The 21,985-nt window shown below is 45.7% G+C and overlaps 1 protein-coding gene and 1 non-coding gene across 5 annotated transcripts; one reads left to right on the top strand and one right to left on the bottom strand.

The window, feature by feature from the left end:
• Window positions 1-1,402: 1,402 nt before the first annotated feature.
• gpr153 (G protein-coupled receptor 153) lies at window positions 1,403-21,529 on the top strand. 4 transcript variants are annotated; one of them, XM_029833973.1, is made up of 7 exons: window positions 1,403-1,835; window positions 9,647-10,274; window positions 12,351-12,780; window positions 15,009-15,198; window positions 16,553-16,582; window positions 18,579-18,598; window positions 18,909-21,529. In XM_029833973.1, exons 2-7 carry the CDS (start codon window positions 9,901-9,903, stop codon window positions 19,713-19,715), a joined length of 1,851 nt encoding a protein of 616 aa, XP_029689833.1. In that variant the 5' UTR covers window positions 1,403-1,835; window positions 9,647-9,900; the 3' UTR covers window positions 19,716-21,529. The 4 variants fall into 4 exon arrangements, with proteins under 4 accessions (XP_029689833.1, XP_003963309.1, XP_029689834.1 ...); XM_003963260.3 differs by lacking the exons at window positions 16,553-16,582; window positions 18,579-18,598 and adding an exon at window positions 17,094-17,278; XM_029833974.1 differs by lacking the exon at window positions 16,553-16,582.
• Window positions 21,530-21,895: 366 nt separating this feature from the next.
• trnam-cau (transfer RNA methionine (anticodon CAU)) lies at window positions 21,896-21,967 on the bottom strand. Its single transcript has one exon. It is a non-coding gene; the product is annotated as a tRNA-Met (tRNA).
• Between the last annotated feature and the right edge of the window lie 18 nt (window positions 21,968-21,985).

A 21,985-nucleotide genomic window follows, 5' to 3' on the forward strand; every position in this document is an offset into this window, starting at 1 on the left:
TTCATTCCGCCAGGGTCAGAGAATCGGCCCCTGCGTTTTGTTTTGCTCTGTGTTTCTGCTTCCTGGAACACCTTCAGAGAGCCGAGCTCCACAACAAGCATCCAGCAAGCCTCTGATATCTGGGCAAGGAGCCAGCGGGGCTTTCCTCGCACGGGAGCCTCTACTTTATCTGGTCCGGAGCCTCCACAGGGGACATTAGTGGGAGCGCCACAAAATGGGTCCACCTCTGACACGGCCTGAGAGGTGGGAGGCACGGGGGGGAGGAGTAGATTGGAAAAGCATATAGCATATGAAGGATGCATGAGAACAGCATTAAGTATTAAAGGGCTGCTGTGGGGTGTGTGTGATGAGGTGTGTGAACGTTAAACTGACGGTCAGACTGGGGGCAGCCCGGTGCCAGAGGAGCCAGTGGGTGGGAATGCCTTCTGTTGCTTTTTTTAAATTTCCAGGTCACCTATCATCACGTAAGAGAGGGCAAAGATGATCCAATTAACCGGCTCTTCTGCTCTGTCTTGTTCTGGTGATGGATCTGAGTCCCAATAAATAGATAGCGAAATGACCACAGGTCACATTACAGCCATTACTGGGGAAAGAGGCAGCACAGGAGGAGTTTGGACCAGTTCATGCCCAATTTATGGATTCATCAAGAACGACACCATGACAATCACTTGCATTCAAAGGCGTAAATATCAAGGAGTCCATGGAGGGCTGCAGCTGTACCCCGAGGTCACCACACACATCGAGGATCACTTCAGAACCTGCCCCAGTCAACCCGATGGAAGGAAAACTGCACAGAAAAAGAACAGCAACAACTGGTGGGGAAGTCAGGAGCATTTGAGTGATGTTAGTTCATTTGGATGGACCTTAGACTTTGCCCCCCTTCGCCCGACCGCCCATCAAAAATAACAAGTCCAAAAAGCGATTAATTCTCATGAATAGTGGCAAAGCGGGACGCCGTGGTTCTCGCTGTGCCTCTGCTCTTTTATAGGGACTATTAGATTCCTCTCTGGGTACAATTTATGCCCCCAGGGAGGAAAACTGCTCTTACTGAATTATCCAGGCAAGGAGTATTATATAACAAGTCGTATAATGTCAGAGGAAAGAGGTCCATTTAAAGGAGGAGATGAATAACAGGAGAAAATAACGTGCCTCCATTTAGAAGCTGAGTGTGGGAACCCCTGCCCCAGCATTGATGTGAAATGTGTGTTATATTAGAGATGCTGCTCTTTACAAGTTCTAGAATTCAGCCTGAAAATCAGTTTGGACTCGAATCGCAACTTTGCCTTATTTTGAAACTGTGCTGTAACAAATAAACCAGAAAATGAAACCAAGAAGACCTGTAAAAATGCCTCTTTTCCATGAATTATTCCTTCATGCGGTTCACTCCCACGAAGCGTCTGCGCCGCGAACGCGCATGTTCTGTCGGGTGCGCGCAGCAATCATGCCTCGCTCGCTGGTCGCCTCGTTCGCGCTGAAGAACCAAAAGAAAAGGCGTTTTGCATGAAAGGCTCCCTTCTCTTTTAACCTCTTAACAGCTGCGCCGGAGACGACTTCTCTTTATTTGGGTCCAAACTCGTCGAAAGCGCCGTTTTTACGCGCTCGTCTCTTTGTTAATGAGTCAACGCTGGCGGCACCGGAGTACAGCTGTGGCGACGATGTGGGGTTTGGGGGGCTCATCCTTCATTTCACAGGTTTTTCTTTGACTCGACGCGCAGAACTGTTCTGTGTTTGGGGATGTAAAAGCCACTTTTATGGAGCAGAACTGAGGCGGCTGAACCGGGAGCGTTTTTCATTCATTCCCACGGAACAATGAGGCGTTCGGAGCGACGCTAGAGGTAAGACGCACAGCTGATCCCCGGCTGGGATTTGGGTTGTTTTGATGGGAAAACGGCTCCGAACAGGTGGTGTCCTGCAGCAAAAAGCGCGCAGCTTATTGCACGTCGTAAATTGCGCGAAATGGCTTAAATGTCTTAGACAAACTTGTTCATAATTGTGTCCGAGTGAGCTTCTAAATTGACTATACTGGACACCGAGTTCATGCCATGTTCAAGACAAAGTGTTTAAAACAAGCACACGTACACCAATTTCATTTGTGTTGAGAACAAAGATCTACTTCTTTTTTTTATCAGTGCACCTTCACTAAAATGGCACAGTTGGCTGATATTTGTGTGAATAAATGAGGCCGAACGCAGTAAGTTTGTGCTGTATGGGCACTTATATCAATTATGTAGATTTCAGAAGCACTTAGGGTGAGGAAAGCTGCAGCCAGCCAGAACTGGCGCTGATTAACTTATTTGCAATCCTCAGATAACAAACGATGTCTTTATCCTCTCGGATCCAGAACATCACATGAATATGACTCATTATACTCGTATGCAAAGGAGACACCACAGTAATCAAGATACAGATTTTTAAGACTTACTGACACATGGGCTATTTAAACTGCACTGTTAACAAAACATCTCTGCATAATGAGAGAGATGGCAGTGAAATCAGAAATTAGAGGGGATTCCAGGCAAGTGCAGGTCACAAAGTGGCAGCGTCAGTGAGCCAGTGATCACATTCAGCGCTCAGAGAGCACTGTGGCCTAGATGTGACAGTTGCTGCTACACCACAGACCTCAGCGCTTCACAGGACCCATGTGACGTTCTGTTGATCACGCGTTCGGCTCTGTCATTTTGTGACTGCGTTAGCTCCTCTTCACACTCTTCTACTCACCCACAAGCGGTGCCCTGGCCAGAGCCTGCTGCTGCCCCCCTCTCGGTCCTCCACCTGAATGGTTTATATATCCCCTGCACAACACCGGCTCCGATAATCAATTAAAAAATAAAATAAAATCAGGCTTTTCTGGCCCTTCCCCTCCTCCTGAGACACCCGATGCCTGACGGTGGCCTGTGATCCAGCACCGTTCGTGCCTGTTGATGGCCTCACAAACACAGGAAACAAGCCTCTAGGGTTACATTTGTGATGGAAAATTCAACTATGTACTGTACTAATGATGTCCCTCAGCTATGAAAAGTGCTTAAAATGGATTCCAGCTTGTGACCCCTTCACACTTCACGCTGCCTCTCTTGGCCTGATTGCGATCTGTGATTTTCCTGTTAAAATGAAGCTAAAACAAACCAAAACAAAGCCTGAATATTGTATGACTGTTGATGAAAAAGGATCCTACCCTTCGGTGTTTCGATGCAAAGAGAATGGAAAATGAGTTGTTGCGTTGAGAAGGTGCGATTTTTTTTCTTTTTTTTGAGACTTCACACTGATTGCCAGACAAACGAGCTGCATTTGCGAGTATCACCCAAAAGAACAGCTTTCAAGCGGGGCCATTTTTCTTCTTTTCCTCCAACAGGTACGATGACGTAACGTGCGTTGGCTGGCAGGCTCATCTGGGGACAGTATACATTCATCAGAATAAAAAAGGGGCGTTCTTTGAAGCACAATCGTGCACAGCCTGTGTTTTTAGAGCCTTTTAGAGTGCTGGTTGGCAGTGTTTAAGCCAACAAGAACACTCCCGGTTTATAGGCTGTTTTCTGTTCTGTTGTTCCTCCCGTGTGGATGGAACTTTAGCTGCAATAATGCATTCTCACTTGCCAATAACGGGCGCTTTTAAGTAAATGAGACTGAACTCATTTCCTTTTCCAGTGTCTCAGCAATTTAGGGTTCTTTTAGAGCCAGAGTTGGGTTTTTTTTTTTTGGTTTATTTTTGCGGCCACTCCAGTTTCCTCCTACAGCCCAAAAACGTGCACATTAGCTTGATTGAAGTCTCTAAATTCTTGCTGTGTGAGTGAACCGTTTGTGTGTGAAGTGACTCAGTAGACAAGAAGTCAGTGATACACCAGTTGGCTAAATAAGCTAAATTCATTAATAACTGATTGGTGGTGGTCTCAGTGTTTGACACCATTCATTCACCACCTACTCTGTGCTTTTCAAGTCTGTAAAGTGAAGATTTTGATGGTCGGGCTTCGTTTTTGGCTCTGTGATTATTCTGTAATCGCATAAATCAACTCATGAGGGAAATAAGTAGAAGACTAATCCTCGGTGAAGACTTCTGCTGGAGGTCGGCATAAAGGAGAGAAATCCGGTTCTGCTGGCGCCTGCATTGACAGGTAGCGCCGCCATTCAGGTTTCTTGTAGAATCTGGAGGCAGAGGGGGCTGATTCAGGAGAGAAATGGTCTTTGCTTACCTCTCTTGACTGAGAGGTCAGATGTCACGATCACATGAGCACCTCTGCAGCTTATTATTTTTTGATGAGTGGAGCTGATACTCTCTCACAGCAGTTAAGGGGCCTCTGCAGAGTGCCGCTGACACCAGAGCCCGACCTTCCATCGCTGCGATTGGGGAGCAGACTGCCAACTCATCCTGCCCCCCTGCTGTGCATTAGTGGAGTGATGTCATTAAACGGACAGGGCGGGCGCTGGCGACGTTCTCGAAGGTGCCGTTTCAGTGTGTCGCTTGTGCATATTTGTTGCTTTAAGACGGAGGTTTGATCCTGGGGGTGTCAAATCCCAGGCCCCGGGGCCACAATCTGCCTGGTAGGTCAGAAAACCCGGCCGGATTGTGGTCCTCTGGACTGTGTTTCAACACCTCTGCATCCATAATTAGCGCAGGAGGAATAACAGACCCATGATGTGAAAAGTCTACATTTTAAAGTAATTATGGGTTGTAAACATAGTTTTTATGTGGAGCAAAAACAATTTCAAGAAGGCATCAGTAAAGGAAGTGAACAGCGTTTACTCTAATCAGACTGTAATTTAGATTATTTGTGTCTAAACATAGCTCGTGTGCTTCCATGACAACTCGGATGCGAAGCAGCTTACAAAAGAGGAGAAAATCAACTTCTTCTTCAGATTCTTCTGCAGATGAGAAGAGTCTCCTATCAGACTCCTTCCATCTTCAGCAGTCGGGCTGCAGATCTCTGATTCGAAATAAGTCCGTGTATTTCAGTGCTGGTTCGTTACCTAACAAGAGTTAGCTCTTTGTAGAGCAACGCTGCAGCCTCTCTTGCCATTAGTTGATAAAGGGCAAACGCTCGCCCAACATCTATGCAGATATTAATGAATTCATTCTGGCCAGAGGTAGCTTAGTGCTGAAGTAATATTTGACTAATGCTGGCTGTATTATGCAAAGGAGCTGGTGCAAGTGGGGGAGCATAAAGCAGATACAGGCGCTAATATGCTTTAAGGCCAATATAAGTGAGTAAATGGCCGCTGTTGGGGATTAGAGTTTGTTCTAATCCATCCCTGCACTGTCTCCGCACGGTTACTGTAAAGGTTTTGGTGAGGGAACAAACTTTATGATTTTTATCACAGCCAGAGGAACGATTGCCAGCTGTCCCTCTATGGCAACGCAGCACCGGGTTGTCGGGGAAATAAATCCATTAATGGCGTGCAGTTAAACTCTCGGTCATGTTTGAATAAATCCCATTACTGTTTAATTGTCTTGTTACTGGGATCAGCCAGTAGGGCAGTCGTCTGTGAGCGTCATAGCTGGCGGCTGCTGCCAATTGACTTTTTTTATAGATTCTCTAAATAATTGGACTTTATTCTGACGGATGATGGTCTGGCGACTGTAAGAGGGGTTTGGTAAACAAATACATCACCTGTTAGTGTTATTTTATGACCTCTTGCTTATTGCGTCGTGACTTCGGCTTCATAATTCTGCTCCACCCCGTCTTTGCTCTTTGATACAAGAGGAGGGTCGTACTCAGAATTAAGGGACCCTGCTCTGTGTTTGAGCTTTGAGACAACGTAACACGCTACACTGTAACCGAGCAACACAATCATACCGTCAGTAAAAACTACTGTCTATATTAGCGCTGTTAATATATGTGTGTTGTGAATACAATCGGGGGAACACATTAGCAACCTGCACTGACTCACAAACAGTGTTGCCATCCAAAATTTATAATTCTTTGCTTGATCTTTTTTCTCCCTTTTCTCTCAAGACTGATGCAGTTGCTATGCAACATACAGATAAAAAAGCCTCCAGTCTGGGCTCGGTACTCTACAGAGCTGAAAGCCTTACGTGAGAGGAGTTTGTCAGTGGCCCATCTTTGGGCAATGTCTTTCATTTCATGCTCTTCGAACGCGGCTCCGATCCCGCCGCTCACACGTTTGCTCATTTGGTGTTTGGAGCTCACGTGAACACAGAAGCGGTGAGGTCACAGCGCTGGCGACGCAATCGTGGTGGTGTCTTCAATGAGCCCCTTCTGGGTTTCTAATTCTAAACACGCTTGTTTAACAAGGTTACAGATGTCGTCCTATTAAAGAGGGCCCGTCGTTAGAGAAGCCTTATTCTGAGAGTCAGTAGATGAAAGCCACTCCGGCTGACTGTCTTTTTATACAAGACTGAACATCTGCTGGACTCGCATTGATAACTCGATAATAAGCGCATGCTGGAAATGAGTATGATGGATGGTGTTGAGGCCTCGAAGGTTCATAGTGATCCGTCACAGGATGAAGGAGAGTGTTAGCACGCCACGCAAACTGGCACCGCCAATGGCAACGCTGTGTATTTGTATAGTGCATGTATATTTGTTAAGCTGGCTAATTACTGAAATACATATTATACAATTTTCTGATGCTACATCTAAAGTTGTTGTTTTTTTCTCCGACACTCTTCAAAAATCCTTATTTATTTTTTCTAGTATCTATATTTTTTCTTAATTTTAAGCCCTGTACTTTCAGGCCTTCTCCCTTTTATTGATGACCATAATCTTCTTCATCTGTCAAACGTAGGTTAAGAAAACAGGATTTTCTTGAACACAAACTGAGAAGGTTTTTCCATCCACCAGTTTAACTTATCCTATCAGGATTCCAGCCCACTTTTTTTAAGTGAAGTTTTTTCTGTCCTTTTAAATAAATCACCCGTTCCTTCAGAGTAAATTAAACCAGGCTACATAGGAAAAGTTATGAAGGAAAAAATCGATATGAAAGGAAACTTATAGGTTTAAGATCCACTGTGACAGGAAAAGATTTTCCAGGGAGGAATGGCTGGTCAATCGGAGCACATCCATCACACATATCAGCTTATGAAAGAGCTTCTTCAGAGTTTTTCCCAGTTTTTAAGAGAGATGTGAGACATGAGCATCCATAAGCTGCAGGTTTCACTCACAAGGACTCGTGTCTTCGTTTCTGCAGACTGTCCTCAGCCCATCTGCAACTTTTTCTTTCCGCTGCATTTGGAGGTTATTTTTCTTGCACCTCACTTGTAATAAATCCCTCCATGTTTCGCCCTGATTCCTTCCGCTTTTATCACTTTCACATTTCGACTCCCTGTATATTTGACTCCGTCGGCTCCATGGCTCGGTCCCAAAACTCTCCCTCTCCGCCGCCACTTTGCTGCCGAGCGTCGCTCCGAATCAAGTCACGGCCGCCGCTGTGACGGGCAGCCCTGATGGAGGACAAGGTTCAAAGAAAAGGACATTTTGATAAAGAAAGTGACCTGAAAGGGCGAGAATGAGACCATACTAATGTGAGGTATCTGGATCTAGATCCGTGCAAGGTTGCTGAAGCGAAGTGTTTGGTTTATGCTATTGTGACACGGAGACGGCAAAGCTAACCGCGTTGTCTTTAGGAAATCACGTCCATCGCTGGATTTATGCTACGGTTTGTGGAACCTGTGGTAGTCGGCCCCTGCAGAGGCCAGTAAACATGTCCAGACAGAGCCCTGAGTTAGCAGAGTGTTCTCACACCAGTTCAGATGGAGACGTTCCATGGGAATGGTGTCGGGTTCTCTGATTACAAGTGTTGGCCAAACTGGAGCAAAAGGGTTTGCTCTTCCTGGTTTCCACAGGGGAAACGCTTCATCTGTGGTTTCAGATCGTTCAAGCTTGATTGAGGTTCGTTTAATTCGATACTTTATTGCCAGGTCAAGTGAGTTGATGGGAAACTGTGGTGGGATTCACAGAACGGCAACAATTCATTCTCCACTCGCAGAATAAGATCCTTCACTTCCTGTCAATGTTCACGTTCAAGGGCGGGTCTGAGGTCGAACTGACCCAGCCTCATTCAGTCCTGTTTGCAGGAATTTCAAATCAAATCAATCTTTATTTATATAGCGTCTTATACAATCAAAACTGTTTCTAGGCGCTTTCCAGAATCCCAGGGCCTGACCCCCAACAAGCAACAGTGGCAAGGAAAAACTCCCCTTTAACATGAAGAAACCTTGAGCAGGACCAGGCTCATGTAGGGGGACCCTCCTGCTGATGGGGGGGCTGGGTAGAGAGAGGAGAGGGGGGAGGACAGGTAGAGGAGAGGAGAGGAGAGGAGAGGAGAGGAGAGGAGAGGGAGAGGGGACACACAAAAATACAGTATACAACGGGTCAGCGGGGCCGGAGGTCATCATGCAGCTCCGAAGGGGAGCAGAAAAACTACACAGGAATCAGCATAACTAGTCTGCTTGAGGAGGAGGAGGAAAGGACAGGAAAGGAGAGGAGAGGAGACCATGACCCAGTGGGGTGACAGAGGCCTGTCAGGTGATCATGTTTCCGGACCCCGGCAGCCTCGGCCTATAACAGCACAGCTAAATTTCCCTCCTGGATACTCCTGCACTCATGAATCATCTCAGCTGCTCAGTGTTGATTCATGAAATGGGGAGACGTGATGTTTTGAATGGACTGTGATGGAAACGTGACGTCGGGCCTTTCAGAATCTGGCTGAAATTCCTGCCAAAGTCAAATTCTGCAGTATGAAGTGACAGAAAAGGCTATACGGGAGGTCTCCTTCACATCTGCCTCCCTAATTGATCAAATCCATCTCCAGCATCGTTCTTCTCTGGTGATTAAAAAGAAAGTGTGACCGGCCTGAGCTCATCATAAATGGCGCCGTGCACTTGGGGGCTGAAGCTGAGCCGGCCTAATGGCACTTTAAACGGTCTCGCCCATCCTGTGTGTTTTCAGTGAATTAGTTCAGAACACACAGGGACTCCTGGACCAGCGCTGCGGCTCATCGGATCTCATCCCGGCCTCCGATTCTAAATGTTTCCTTTAACGGTTTGACGACCCTGTTGAACGTTTCTGTCCGTCTCCACGGTGACATGATCGGGGCTTTGTAACGACTGGTGTTGACTGGAACTCAGTGACTTGAGTTATGTCTCGGGGGTTCTTGCCTCTGGTGCGTAATTGTTCGGGGGTGGCAAAAGACAGGAAGTGGAAGCGACAATGCGCTCCGACTGCAGGGATTTTACTTGTTTTGCTAGTTGTTTGACCAGATGTCCCTGAGGTGGATCCTCTACTGACGGCAGCAGCAGCGCCGCCGCCCTTGGAAGTGTTACCGCTGCGCTGCGTGGATTAGATTTGCTCCCATTACTGTAACAACCATCCATGTAAAAACCTGCACTTTTGAAGGAAGGTACACGCATATCTGAGTATGAACTATATTTATATGCTGTATCATTTATTTCATCATTCCTTTCTTTGCTGGGTTGCACAATTTAAACAATTATGTCTAATATTCCTGTCATTTTACAGTACTTTATCAAGACGCGCTGCATGAATAATGTATTTTCACTAGTGTGCACAGTGGTTAATATCACATTTTTTCTCCCCTGGATGCTGTGAGAGGTTTTTAAAATTGGACAGATTTGTAATCTTGTTCACATGCCTGTCTCTGATTACTGTGTCTACATGTTTTCTCTCTTCCTCAGCATCCTCAGGCTCAGAAGGGAACTGGCTGAGCCCCCCCCCCCTCTAGCACCCCGCTGTGTTACGCCACTGCCATGTACTTTCCCCGTCGTGCCCATCCAATGGAGAGAGCGCGTTCACCCAGATAGGATGCCTGGCCTGCTCACCACCCTGCATCCCCTCCTGCCCATCACCACCTCCTCCTCCTCCTCGTGTGCACCTGCTCTCACCGACGCTTCCTTGCAGCCCCCGAGGCTTCCCCCCGCCCCACTCCAACATGGTGGATGAGGCGCTTACCGTGAAGGATGACGTCATCAACGCCAACACGCTGGCTTGGCTGGTCTGCTCGGGCGTGTCCATCCTGGCCAACACTTGGAGCATCCTCAGCGTCAGCGCCAAGCAGAAGAAGTGGAAGCCGCTGGAGTTCCTCATCTGCACCCTGGCGGGCACGCACATCCTCAACATGGCCATCCCCATCACCATGTACTGCGTGATCACGCTGCGGCGCCGGCACTCCAACTACGAGTGGAACGAAGGACTGTGCAAGGTGTTTGTCTCCACCTTCTACACCCTCACCTTGGTCACCTGCTTCTCGGTCACCTCGCTGTCTTATCACCGCATGTGGATGGTGCGCTGGCCAGTAAACTACCGGTAAGTACGTCCAGTCTGAATCCATCTGGTAGCTCCACTCCTCAGATGCTATTCTCACCCACGCAGTGAGAATTGCACAGTTTTTCCCAGAACACATCTGCTGGTTACACTAATTTGGTAACGCCACGTGAAACCTTCTGGACCGTCATCTGTCGGCTCCAGCTTCATCCTGCCGGAAGGAAAGAGATAAAAACAATCAACAGTGAACAATGGAGACCAGATTTCCAACACCACATTGATCGTGTTAGGCTTCCACGGCATCTGCTGTTCACACCTAATCAGATGCTTTGGTGTTCTAAACTGTGAAAAGTGTGACAGTGCCCATTGTTACGATGCCTTAAACCGTGTTTTTTTTCAGAAGATTTGGGCTTCAGTCCAGATTTGATGTGCATTTTAGTGTCAAAGCCTGAAAGGAACTGCACATTCTGAAAGGTCACATGACCTGCAGTCGGCAAGCCCCGCCTCCTCTTTAATTCCAACTTTTAGCATTGTTGCGGCGAGATGTCGGCGCAGGCGGGGCGCTGCGTAGTAACAATTCATCTTTCATTTAAACGGCTCCACAGTTGCCCCGCCGAGGCAGCGCCGCTGCCTTGTCTCTGACATGAACGCACAGCGAAAGGCCTGAATTATGAATTCCAGCCGTGCACTTCGGCAGCTGTTCCCATCACCCTGTGTCCGGTGTCTCCCAGGACCTTTTTTTTTTTTTTCTCATCGCAATGTTCCATCTCTGGTAATAGAATGAAGCAGCTTGTGATGTAACCTCGCCATCATACGCACCCCGGGCGCGTTCAGGAAAGGCTAGCGTAATTACTCACAGCGACAACAAGGCCTGCTTGCCTTTGCGCAATGCTGGAAGCCGCTGCCACCCCGTCTGTGCCGCTCGCAGCCTCTCGGTGCGCGTACGCGCAGACGTGCTGGATATTTTTTTGACTCATTTGCATTGCGAGGAGATGAAGTTCATATCTGACCAGGATTTCTCCGGGGGATTTCATTGAAAGGAGGAGAGCTGGCAACATGTGATCCGGCTCTCTGGAAGACGCATTAGATTTCCTGCCAAAATTGCTCCCTCGACGATTGAGGGAGATTCTTTTTTTTTTGTTTGCATTCCCAAAAAGAGAAAGTAAAAAAGAGTATTTATGCAACATGGAGCCTTCTGTGTGTATGGGCCATGTTATTGCCTCCGCAAAGGAGATTACATTTTTAACAGCGTCTGTCGGGAAGCAACGTAGCAGAAGGAACGTTCTGTGCACGTCTTCACAGCGGAGGGTACAAAATTAAAATTTGGGGGATCCGGGTCTCAGTAGGGGCATTGCAGCCTACTGAGAGGACCCATAAATTGAATTTACTAATGTGTTATTCATTTAATTTTCCACTGAGCTACCTGACATTAGGCTGGTTCCTACATTGTTAGAGATTACAGACCTTTGAAGTGATGCTGCGTTCCAACGCGTACGTTAAAAAGAAAAGAACATTGCGTGATTTGCTGTTAATCTTGGAGTGTCGCACCCCCCCCAAAGTGCATATGCCCCACATATGTCCTGGCTTGATTGCAGTCTTTCCTCATGACTGATCACAGCAGCATCCACTTGCTGTGCTTTAAGATAAATGATGGAAAGCCTGAAGAGTAGTGGCAACCGGGCGCCACAGAGACGCGTGCAGCTGTAAAGAAATGATGCCGAGGTGAGATTAAATGAATGGCTTCACCCTGAAAGGGCCCTAGATGGCAAATGGGCCGAGGCATGTCTGCAGGTGTTTTCTGGCCCTGAGCAAATCATTGATTTTGCGCCGTTCAGCTGCTGCTGCAGCGCTAATTCTGTACAGTTCAGCCACGCTTACGCTCGCTCTGGGCCATTTACGTCCCAGGGTCAGGACTGACATTTCCCCATCTGTCACTGCGCTGGTGACAGCCTCACTGTCAAAGCATTCAAAGCAATCTGTGGAGAACGTGGAAAGTAGGGTTGAAATTTGAAGCTCACCATATGATCAGGGGATGATGTTTTTCTTTTGATGTTAACGGTCCAGACTCCTCCACCGAGGTCTACAGTAATTTGACATGATTTGTGGGTGTCCTTCCAGGTTGAGCAACACCAAGAAGCAGGCGGTACACACGGTGATGGGGATCTGGATGGTGTCTTTCATCCTGTCCACGCTCCCGGCGGTGGGCTGGCACGACACCATAGACCGCTTCTACACCTCCGACTGCCGCTTCATCGTCACCGAGATCGGCCTGGGTTTCGGCGTGTGCTTTCTTCTGCTGATCGGGGGCAGCGTGGCCATGGGCGTCATCTGCATCGGCATCGCTCTCTTTCAGACCTTCTCCATCCAGGCGGGCCACAACGCCGACAAGAACAAATTCAACGTCCCCACCATCGTGGTGGAGGACGCCCAGGGGAAGCGCAGATCGTCCATCGACGGATCGGAGCCTCTGAAGACGTCGTTGCAGATCACGTACCTGATCAGCGGCATCGTCTTTATCTACGATTTCCTGACCGGTTTCCCCATACTGGTTAGTTCCTCCTCAAGATCTTAACACTCTGGTTGTCACATTTTTTCCGCAGGCCCACCATTTTCCTTCTGTGGTTTAACAGGAAATGCTGCATGTTTAAAGAGTGAAGGGATCGTTTCGTGTAGTCGCATGTTAAATGCTCGTGACGATCTCAATAGAAATCCCGACCTTTGGTTCCTTTTTTCCCCGACTGAAACTTCTTTGCTCACATCAGGCCGTTTCATTATTTACGCAAACTTAAATGTTTCTGCAGTTCTCGGGGATGTAAGTGGGTCAGGCGACGTGCACGCGCTGGGGCTGTTCTATAGAGTGTGACTGTTTGTGCTCCCATGCCATCGAAATGCCCGTCGCCTCCAATGTAGCTCATTAAAGCAGCAGGATCATTCATCTCCACTTGTCTCCAGATGTGCGTCTGCTCGTTTCTCATTCCCAGAAAAGAGTCGGCTTCCTGCTGCCACCATTAATTTACTGAAGAAAGAAGACGTTAATATATTTTATACAGCATGTCAGCAGAGCCTTCTGCTCATGTTTAACACGCATGCGCGACCACCGTCTCAGTGAGGCAAACTCGTGAGTGGACACGGCGAGTCGCTTCAAATTTCATTTGCGAAAACCATCTTTTAGTCCTGTTTATTCAAGAGGAGTTTCTTCTTTTCATCAGTTGTAAAAGGATAAAACGAAACTGGATGCGCAAGTTTTTATTACTACAGTCTGAAGGACACGCAGCAAAACAACTGTCTGGAAAAATCCACTTCGGGTTTTTATTTGCACGTCTGCTTCAGCTGAGGGGCGCCTCAGTAGGTCACCTCGTCTTCACTGAGTATTACGCGCATAAATTTCCCATAGCTGGGAGTAATGGGATGATTGCAATAATCTGAGCCGACGCGTTTACATGCGCTTCAGAAACGGGATCATAAAAGAACGCCGATTTACACGTTTCGGTCCATTTATCAGATCTTTTCTGGGAAAATACGGAGGATGACGTGAGGCTCAAGAGGTGAAGAGCCAGAACTGGCTGTGTTGACTGTTTTTTTTTAACACGTGCACCAATTTCAGAGCATGAAATAAATCAGATCCACAGTAATATGAGCGTGAAGACAAAAATCCGATCCCTGAAGTTGTCTGATAACTCCAGAAATCAACATCTGAGTATAATTGTGCCTTTTAGTTGCTTGTGCTGCTGTGAGAACAAGATCCATTTATTTTGTTTATAATAACATCTTACACCTCATTTAAAAAAAAAAAAAAAAAAGGAAATATGCATCTCTTGAAATCTAGATTTAATTTCAGGGATTTGCAAAAAAATACGTGAATATTTTTCCAGGAAAGCCAAGGCCTCTCTTTTAATAGGCCCAAACAGAATGTCTATTACCCAGACTTAATTAAGTCACCACCAAACAATCATTTGGCCCGAAATCAGCACTCGAACGAACGCGCTGGCGCTTCTCTAAGATTTTCCAGGGTGGCGTCAGAGAGGACATGAATAAAGGCTGAATGTAGCGAGAGCAATGGTGCATTGGGCGATGAGCTCACGGGTCTGCAGGCTACACAGCTGCTGCTTGTTCTGCAGGAATCAGAACACTGGCAGATGCCTTTTTCCTCCGAAATACTCTGCCTGCCACTGCCTCGGTCGGGAGGCATCGGCCTTTAGCGGAAGCTTGAGAAGGTTCTGCTGTAGATGAATGTAGATGAACAGACTCACAACAATGCGATTGTTGCGAGGATCGATTTAATATGGATAAGAATATTAGAAAAACCCTGTGAATGGAGATAAAGAGGAGTGTAAAGGAGCAGATTTAACCTAGAAAATATTCAGATCAGCAGGTAAGAAAGTGGAAAAAGCCTCTATGCAGGGGATGCCAGACCCGCTCTAGTTACACTAACGGTGATTTCACCGTTATTTCCCACAATAATCTCAAGGAAATATCAATACAGCTGCATACGCTTCTGCTAAAAGGGGTCATGGCCGGAGTCCTCGCATGAGTTTTATGCTCAAAATAAATGAATGTGTAAATTAGAATGTAAGTTCCTTTACTCTATCGCCAACAGATATAACAGAAGCAATCCTTAAAAAAAAGAGCTTTTCTCGTTTAAAACGACTGATTTTTCAGCCTCACCGTGAATGCTGGCCACAGCGGACGCCACATTAACCTAACCCTAACCCTGTTTACTGACCTGGATGGATTTCTGAGTTTGGTACCTAATAATTCATTGTGGGACCCGCCCAGGTGGTGAGTTTCGCCAGTCTGAAGTTCGACCGCTCCTACAACTGGATGGTGCTGTGCGTGCTGTGGTGCTCCATCGCCCAGTCCATCCTGTTACCCATGTTCCTCTGGGCCTGCGACCGCTACCGGGCCGACATCCGCATGGTGTGGGAGAAGTGCGTCGCCATCATGTCCAACGACGACGTGGACGAGGGTAAGCGAGCGCCCGGCGCCTCCCTCCCGCTCTGCCTCCCCTCTTCCCTCCTCTTCACCCGCTGATGTAAATACAGATGATTGCTCAGCTGCGAACGCCTCATAGTCTCACAGGCGGAGATGAGAAGCTGTAGGACATCTGTAGGCGTGTTAGTGGCACAACTCCCAGTCCTGTTAAGCAGGTTAACCAGCGTTATGGCCAGTTTGACTCCATTCTGCAGTCTCGAAGCTAATCTCTATAGCCTGGACTGTCTCAGATGACAGTTTAGTCTTTGCAGAGGTGAGTCAGGAGACTAATCACAGGTTCTGATGTCAAAATTGATCAATCCAACATATATTCAGCCGCCCTGTGTTTTTACTTTCATCTGTCCGGCTCAAAATAATAGATAAGAAAATGGAAACTCACATTAAGGAAACACGAAACTCCAATTTTTTGGCAGTTTTAACCATAACTGTTACTGTTATTTGCTATTGTTACTATTATTATGTAGCTTCTTTTGTATATTTCAGTCGTGTAAGGTCAGTTATCAAATGTTATCATGTGACCTATAAGGTGACCTTTGTTGTCAGGGGATGTAACAGAGTGTCTGTGTCGTATAACTCATAAAAAAATCCACAATTCTGTATTATTGTGTGTGCTTTATGGAACGCTTTCCGCTGCTCTGCTACGTGTGTATGTATATAGACACATATATACATTATGTATAACATGTGTCTCTATTAGGTTGCTGGAAAACACATTTTGTTATTATGATGGTCATATTTCCCGCAAGTCACCCAAGGATATTAGCTGTTAAACATGTTTAGGATGAGAACAGGTGAAATAAAGATGGAATTTGTTTTATATGTATGATTTTCAGTTTACTTTATTTCTTTTGTTTGTTTCTCTTTCTTCGGTGCGATGGCCTGGTCAGACAGACATAACGCTAAATATCTGACTAATAGATAAAAGAGAATGCTTAAAGCAAAGTTTCCTTAAAATCCTGCATATGGCACAAAAGGGAAAGTACTCCCAAGAAGGGCTGAAAGGGGGGGGGGGTGTTAAAAAAATGCTATCACAGACACGACAAAGCTTGCTCCCAAACGTAGGTCACATGATAATCATAGGCGTGGCGACGTCTCGCGGGGTCCCCACACCAGCTCTCTACATGCAAACACATGAAAATACCAACATCTGTATTTTTATCTATTGGCACTGTTCAAACCCAGCTTGACCCGACCCCTTCCCCTCTATCTAACCCTCCAAACACCTTCCCATCCTCCCTGATACCTGCTCATTGTAGGAGCCAGAACAGCCCAGGGCAGTCCGTATTTCCTCTGATATTAACGCTCCCAGTTCTCTGCTTTTTTTCCAGAGGGCTTGCCATGTATAACTCATCACAGGTGTATGTATAAAGATTGTTTCCTGCTTCTAAAAGCTGTCGACATGCATGCCCAGCTGCCTGTGCAAAGAGCTGTTTTTCTCCTTATTTTTCCACTTTCCACTCACTCTTTCCAAGCTCAGCATTTCACCCCCGGCCCCAGCAGACCCAAACATGAGTGCAGCTGATAATTAGACCAAATCTGGTGTTTACAGTGAGAACGGATGGATTTGGTGTGAGTTTGTGGCTCAGGAGGCCCTCAGAGGTTGCAGACGTCAGCACTTCTTTCCAATAACAAAACCAATCTGTGGCCATTTAGTCACCTCGTTAGACATGGAAATTAGGTTTGGGGTCTTTTTGAGCCTCATTTTCAGCTAAATCTGGTGTTCCTGAGCTGACCCGTACCTACAGTAAAGTCGATAACCTGGACAACTGAACTTGTCTCTCTTATCTATTCGTCTGTCTGTCTGTCTGTCTGAGTGTATTGAGTTCTTGTTCTCTAATCCTGACGCCCGTGCCTTTCTGCACTTTGCAGAAAACAGCCAAGATGGAGGAATTCATGCCGACTTAATATATGACAGACCATATGACTATAGCTCGGCGCCTGAAATCATGACGGTAGACCGTAATGCCAAGTATGAGTTCTCAACCTTAGAAAGGGGGGTTCCACAAGGTTATCCATTGAGGGAACAACAGGAAGATAAAATGCAGTATTTGCAGGTATATTTCTAATTGATTTTCTTCTTCTTTTTTTTGACATGATGAGTTGAGTTTATTATTTTTGAATGTTTCTTTTTTTCATTTCTTATGTGCATGATGGCCTGCCCTCCTGGGCCTCTAAATGCTTTGTTGCTGGAATCTTCCAGATGTTTGTAAAGTTATCAGCCCTGAATAAGCCACAGATTGCTTTTTAATTAGATTCTTTTTTCTTTCTTTTTTTTACATAATTAAGTCTTGCTGACTATTGTTTGGTAAATATGACCATCAGTAGAAGCAGAAAGGTAGATCTGTCATACCTGTGTCTCTGATGATATTTTATCTTATTTCAAGGGTTAAGTAAATAACTTACTTTTTATATTTCAGGATGCCCTAAAGGACGAACAGTATATATCTATTCATGTTCTACTCAAATGAGTTGTTTCCATTTATAAACCACCATCCAATCAGATGCAGAGCTTTGAAATGCCACTCCCCAGCCTTCTCGGACAAAATACTGCCACCCAACACAAACCCCCAACCAGAATTGGCAGAATATTGGCTTCACACTGAAATATATCAATTAAAATAAAAATGGACTTGGCCTAGAAGACTGTGGTGAGCATATTTAATTTTAGAGCCAACCTCTGCAAACAAAGCATCTCTCCACTGTGTCATCTTTGTTAGCATTAAAGCTTCAGTTTCTTCAGACAGCGAGCTGCCTAAATCCTTACAGTTCTTTAGAATTAATTATTAAAATTGGTGTTGGATTTCAACTTGGAGTCCAGAAGCCTTGAAACAGAGATGTATACAGTAGCTATCACCACATACTGTAAGTCCGACCCATCTCTCCACCCATCTCTTGTCATGAGCTGCAGTTTTAGCTGTGTGTATGAGTATTTAGCCATGTAATCCCTGCGTGTGTTTCAATTACAGGAAGAATGCAAAACAGTCGCACTTTGTTGCTGCCCGGAAGGGTTAAAGTCCAATTAGACCTTGAATCAGCAGAGCCATTGAAGTCATTAGCAAGTAGCACTTTATTTGAGGCTTGCTGTGGTGCTCCTCAAATGCTGTGATTGCAGAATAAAGCCTCGTTTGTGGTTTTATTTGTCTCTCACTCTCTCTCCACCTCCATCCTGCCCTGTCTGTGCTGCCTGTTTACTCATCTAAATGCTCGTGCTGCCCTCTGCCGCTCGGTCCCTGCTACTGTATCATCTGCTGTCTCATTTCTCTGCTTATACTAAAACCCTCCACAGGGGGGCAGACTCATATCAATCTTGTGGCTCTTGATGTCACCCTGACCAACCCTCTCTCTCTTGCATAGTTGTCAGAACAGAATGGAACGTGAGTATAACATGTAGTATAACATGTAGTTTTATAGTCTATAAACAAATTGGGAAAGAATAGATAAAATTGAGCTCTTTTTTTGTGTTTATTTCTAGCCAAAAGTTAAAATTGATAAATTCACAGAAAAAAAAAGCATCACAATTAACTCCTCAGCACAAAAGAACCCTCTTACTGCAAACAATTTATTTAATTTAAGCTTTACTTACACCCTCAACACAAATTGCTGTTTATTTAACATTTAGCTGTGTGCAAAATGTTTGAGTGCGTTACTGATACACTAAAGATCCGGTCTCTGTGTTGAAACCAGGTGCCTCCTACAAGAAGATACTCCCACGACGAAACGGATATGCGGACCAGCGACCGGATCCCATCCTATCTTCAACGATGGGGATCCACCGAGGACATGATAGCGAGTGCCCACTACAGCTGCACCTTGCCGCACCACGAGAGGCGCAGGAACAGCCTGGTCTCCTACCACGAGGAGAGCCACTATCACCATCACCGTCACCATCACCATCACCCGCACCGCAAGCGGCGGCGCTCTGAGGACAGCGTGCACTCGCTCAAGCACCTGCCACGCGTGGTCTGTGGCGGGGAGTGCTACGAGGACGAGCTGCGGTGCTTCAGCCGCGACGAGGTGATAAACTTTATAGACGAGACGCCGCTGCCGAGCCCCAGAAAGAGCCCGCGGCGCACATCCACCATCTCTCTGATCCCCAACGTTTATGAACATCACGTGGTCCTGCTCCCGCACTTCGCGCTCACCGACTTTGAGCGCGAGCCGCAGGCGCTCAGGCGACTGTCGGAACAGAAAAGGAGCAACAGCCGGGTCAACTCACCCGAGGGGTCCCCCAAACCGGACAGGTCCGGAGGAAGGAAGAGCCCCGGGGCCTGCGGTTCGGGTAAACAGCGGTGGGAAACGGGCTCACCTGGACGCGGCCAGCAGAGGGGGAGGACGGGCGACAGAAACGGGACCGGTGCCGACGCTGACTGGGAGCACCAGAAGCGCCTGAGCAACGCCGGAAGTAAAGGAAGCACAAACAGTTTTGTAAGCACACCTTCCTCCCTGGGATATGTCACCCTACACTCGGATTCTGTCGGCTCCAGAACCTAAAAAGTAAAAGTTTTCGCCTTGTTAATATCAACGTTTATGCTGGTTATTCTCTAAAAGACCACTGCCGGAGCACCTGGGGACGGGAAGGTGACTTAAAGACTCTTTGGACTGTGTTTTCTCTTTTTTTTGACGCTTGCTACACTTGTGTTTTTGGTTTGTGAGGAGGTTGGGGTGGTCCTGATATTCTGTTTTCATCTAACAAAATATTTACCGAGGATAGTTTCTGTTTTTTGTTGGGTTTTTTCGCTCCACTGCTGGCGCTGACGACCCCTTTTTAAATGGCATGAAAACTCCCATCCCTTGTTTTTGCTGTTTGATGTTGCTTCTAATGAAATTCTCATTGAACTGGGTGAGATAGTTGTTTGGGTGATGTTTCTTTCTTTAACCTTCTGTTCCCACTGAAGACACACGATTTCACTTGTACTTGATTTTGCCTGTAATGGCTGTGTTTTTCTGTTATATTATCACATTTGCTTCCATCCAGTCGTTCTTCAATAATGCCCGTTGTCCTTTACGATGACTTGAGGACCTATTTTCTGTGGTCACAATGTAAAATGTTATATCCAATGCACATGTTTTATTCTTTCACAACCCTTCTGTGGAGCCAAACCAGTCATCTTTAACAACAAATCAGCAGTTAACCGGTAACTGTCTGAAATATAACAGAAAGACCCATATTAAAGAAGATATTATTTTAAGGTTTCACATATAAGTGTTATATTTATGAATATTGGGTGTATGGTTTTGGTCTTCTTAAGAGTTTAAATTTATCCGTTTCTACTAATAGAATTTTTGTGCTAAAGATTAGGATCTAAAATATTAATTTCTTTCTCCTTTTGTTCGCCTCAACTGTTATATCTCCACTGATGGTTTTTCCCTCCTTTATGTATCCATCCCACATTCTGACCAGCTCCTACTATAACCTATAGACTCTGTATAAGAACTGGGAAGAGACGAATATCAGCTGATCTCACAGTCTCTGTGGTCGAGGATCAGGACAGACTGCAGCCACCTCGTTATTTACCCAGAATCCCTTGATGTATTTGTTTATCGGTAGAAATGTTATTTCAAATGAGGGATTTAAGTGAAAAACAAGCAATGAACAGAAACATGATATCCAGACAAAGAAAGTGAAAGCCGTTGTGTATGAAGCCATAATTGTCTTTATTTGAGCTAAAAAAAAAACTAAATAAATCACAAAGAATCAAGTTTGGCTGTGTTTTGGAACCTCATTGGATTTCTGTGGGCTGCCATTGCTCTGTCTAGTTCCTTTATTCTGTTTATGCTGGATCCATTATCGGTTTACTATTTTACAACCATTAGCCGAGTTATAGCAGATATGGACTAACAATTATATTCTTTAAATAACAACCTACTATATGATATTTCATAAACAGCAAAGCTGCCAGGTTTCTGTGTGGGAGGCTTCCTAACTATGAAACATTCTCGTTTTGAAATACCTAATTCACAAGCTGTAAATGCACCATGTGAACCCAACAATAGTAAAGTTGTTAGATTATTCAACTATTTGCAAATCCTAAAGAGAACTAAAGTTTGACAGTGTCTATTCATGAATTATAAATAAAGTGTCTCATATGGTATATTCCTGAGTCATCAGCTAAAGGCAACGCATTCCATTCACCTGTCTAATTCTGCTACCATATGTCCTATATTATTGCTTTTAAGTTGGGTTTATGATATTAAAAGTATAATTTTGTAACCTATTCCAATATGAATGATGTTAAATGTTTAAAAGTTCCTGTTCCTATAATGACTTTGTTAACAAAGATATGACTGATTAAAACTGCGAGATGGGTCAGGTTTCTCTGTGTTATTCTTTCTGGGGTTTGTCAGCAGAGTGGCGCAGCGGAAGCGTGCTGGGCCCATAACCCAGAGGTCGATGGATCGAAACCATCCTCTGCTAGGTCTTTTCTTGCTTTACCTTAATCACTGCGATGTCCCCCTATTAATAATGAAATAGTCCACTTGATGAACGCAGTTTGGAAGGTGTTCAAGCTACGTCAAACTACAATCTTCAAGTAAATCATATTTAGCACGTCATTCACATCCAATTTGACAGTATCACCACAGCAGCCCAAACAATCTTTCAAACGTTGATATGCAGCATGACTGGGGTCCTTTTTTAAATGTATACTTTGTGGACTTGGTGATAAAAGGCCTAGCAGAGGATGGTTTCGATCCATCGACCTCTGGGTTATGGGCCCAGCACGCTTCCGCTGCGCCACTCTGCTCGCTGGGTCCTTCAGCAT

This window comes from Takifugu rubripes, chromosome 3 (assembly GCF_901000725.2).
Source record: "Takifugu rubripes chromosome 3, fTakRub1.2, whole genome shotgun sequence".
Lineage (NCBI taxonomy): Eukaryota > Metazoa > Chordata > Actinopteri > Tetraodontiformes > Tetraodontidae > Takifugu > Takifugu rubripes.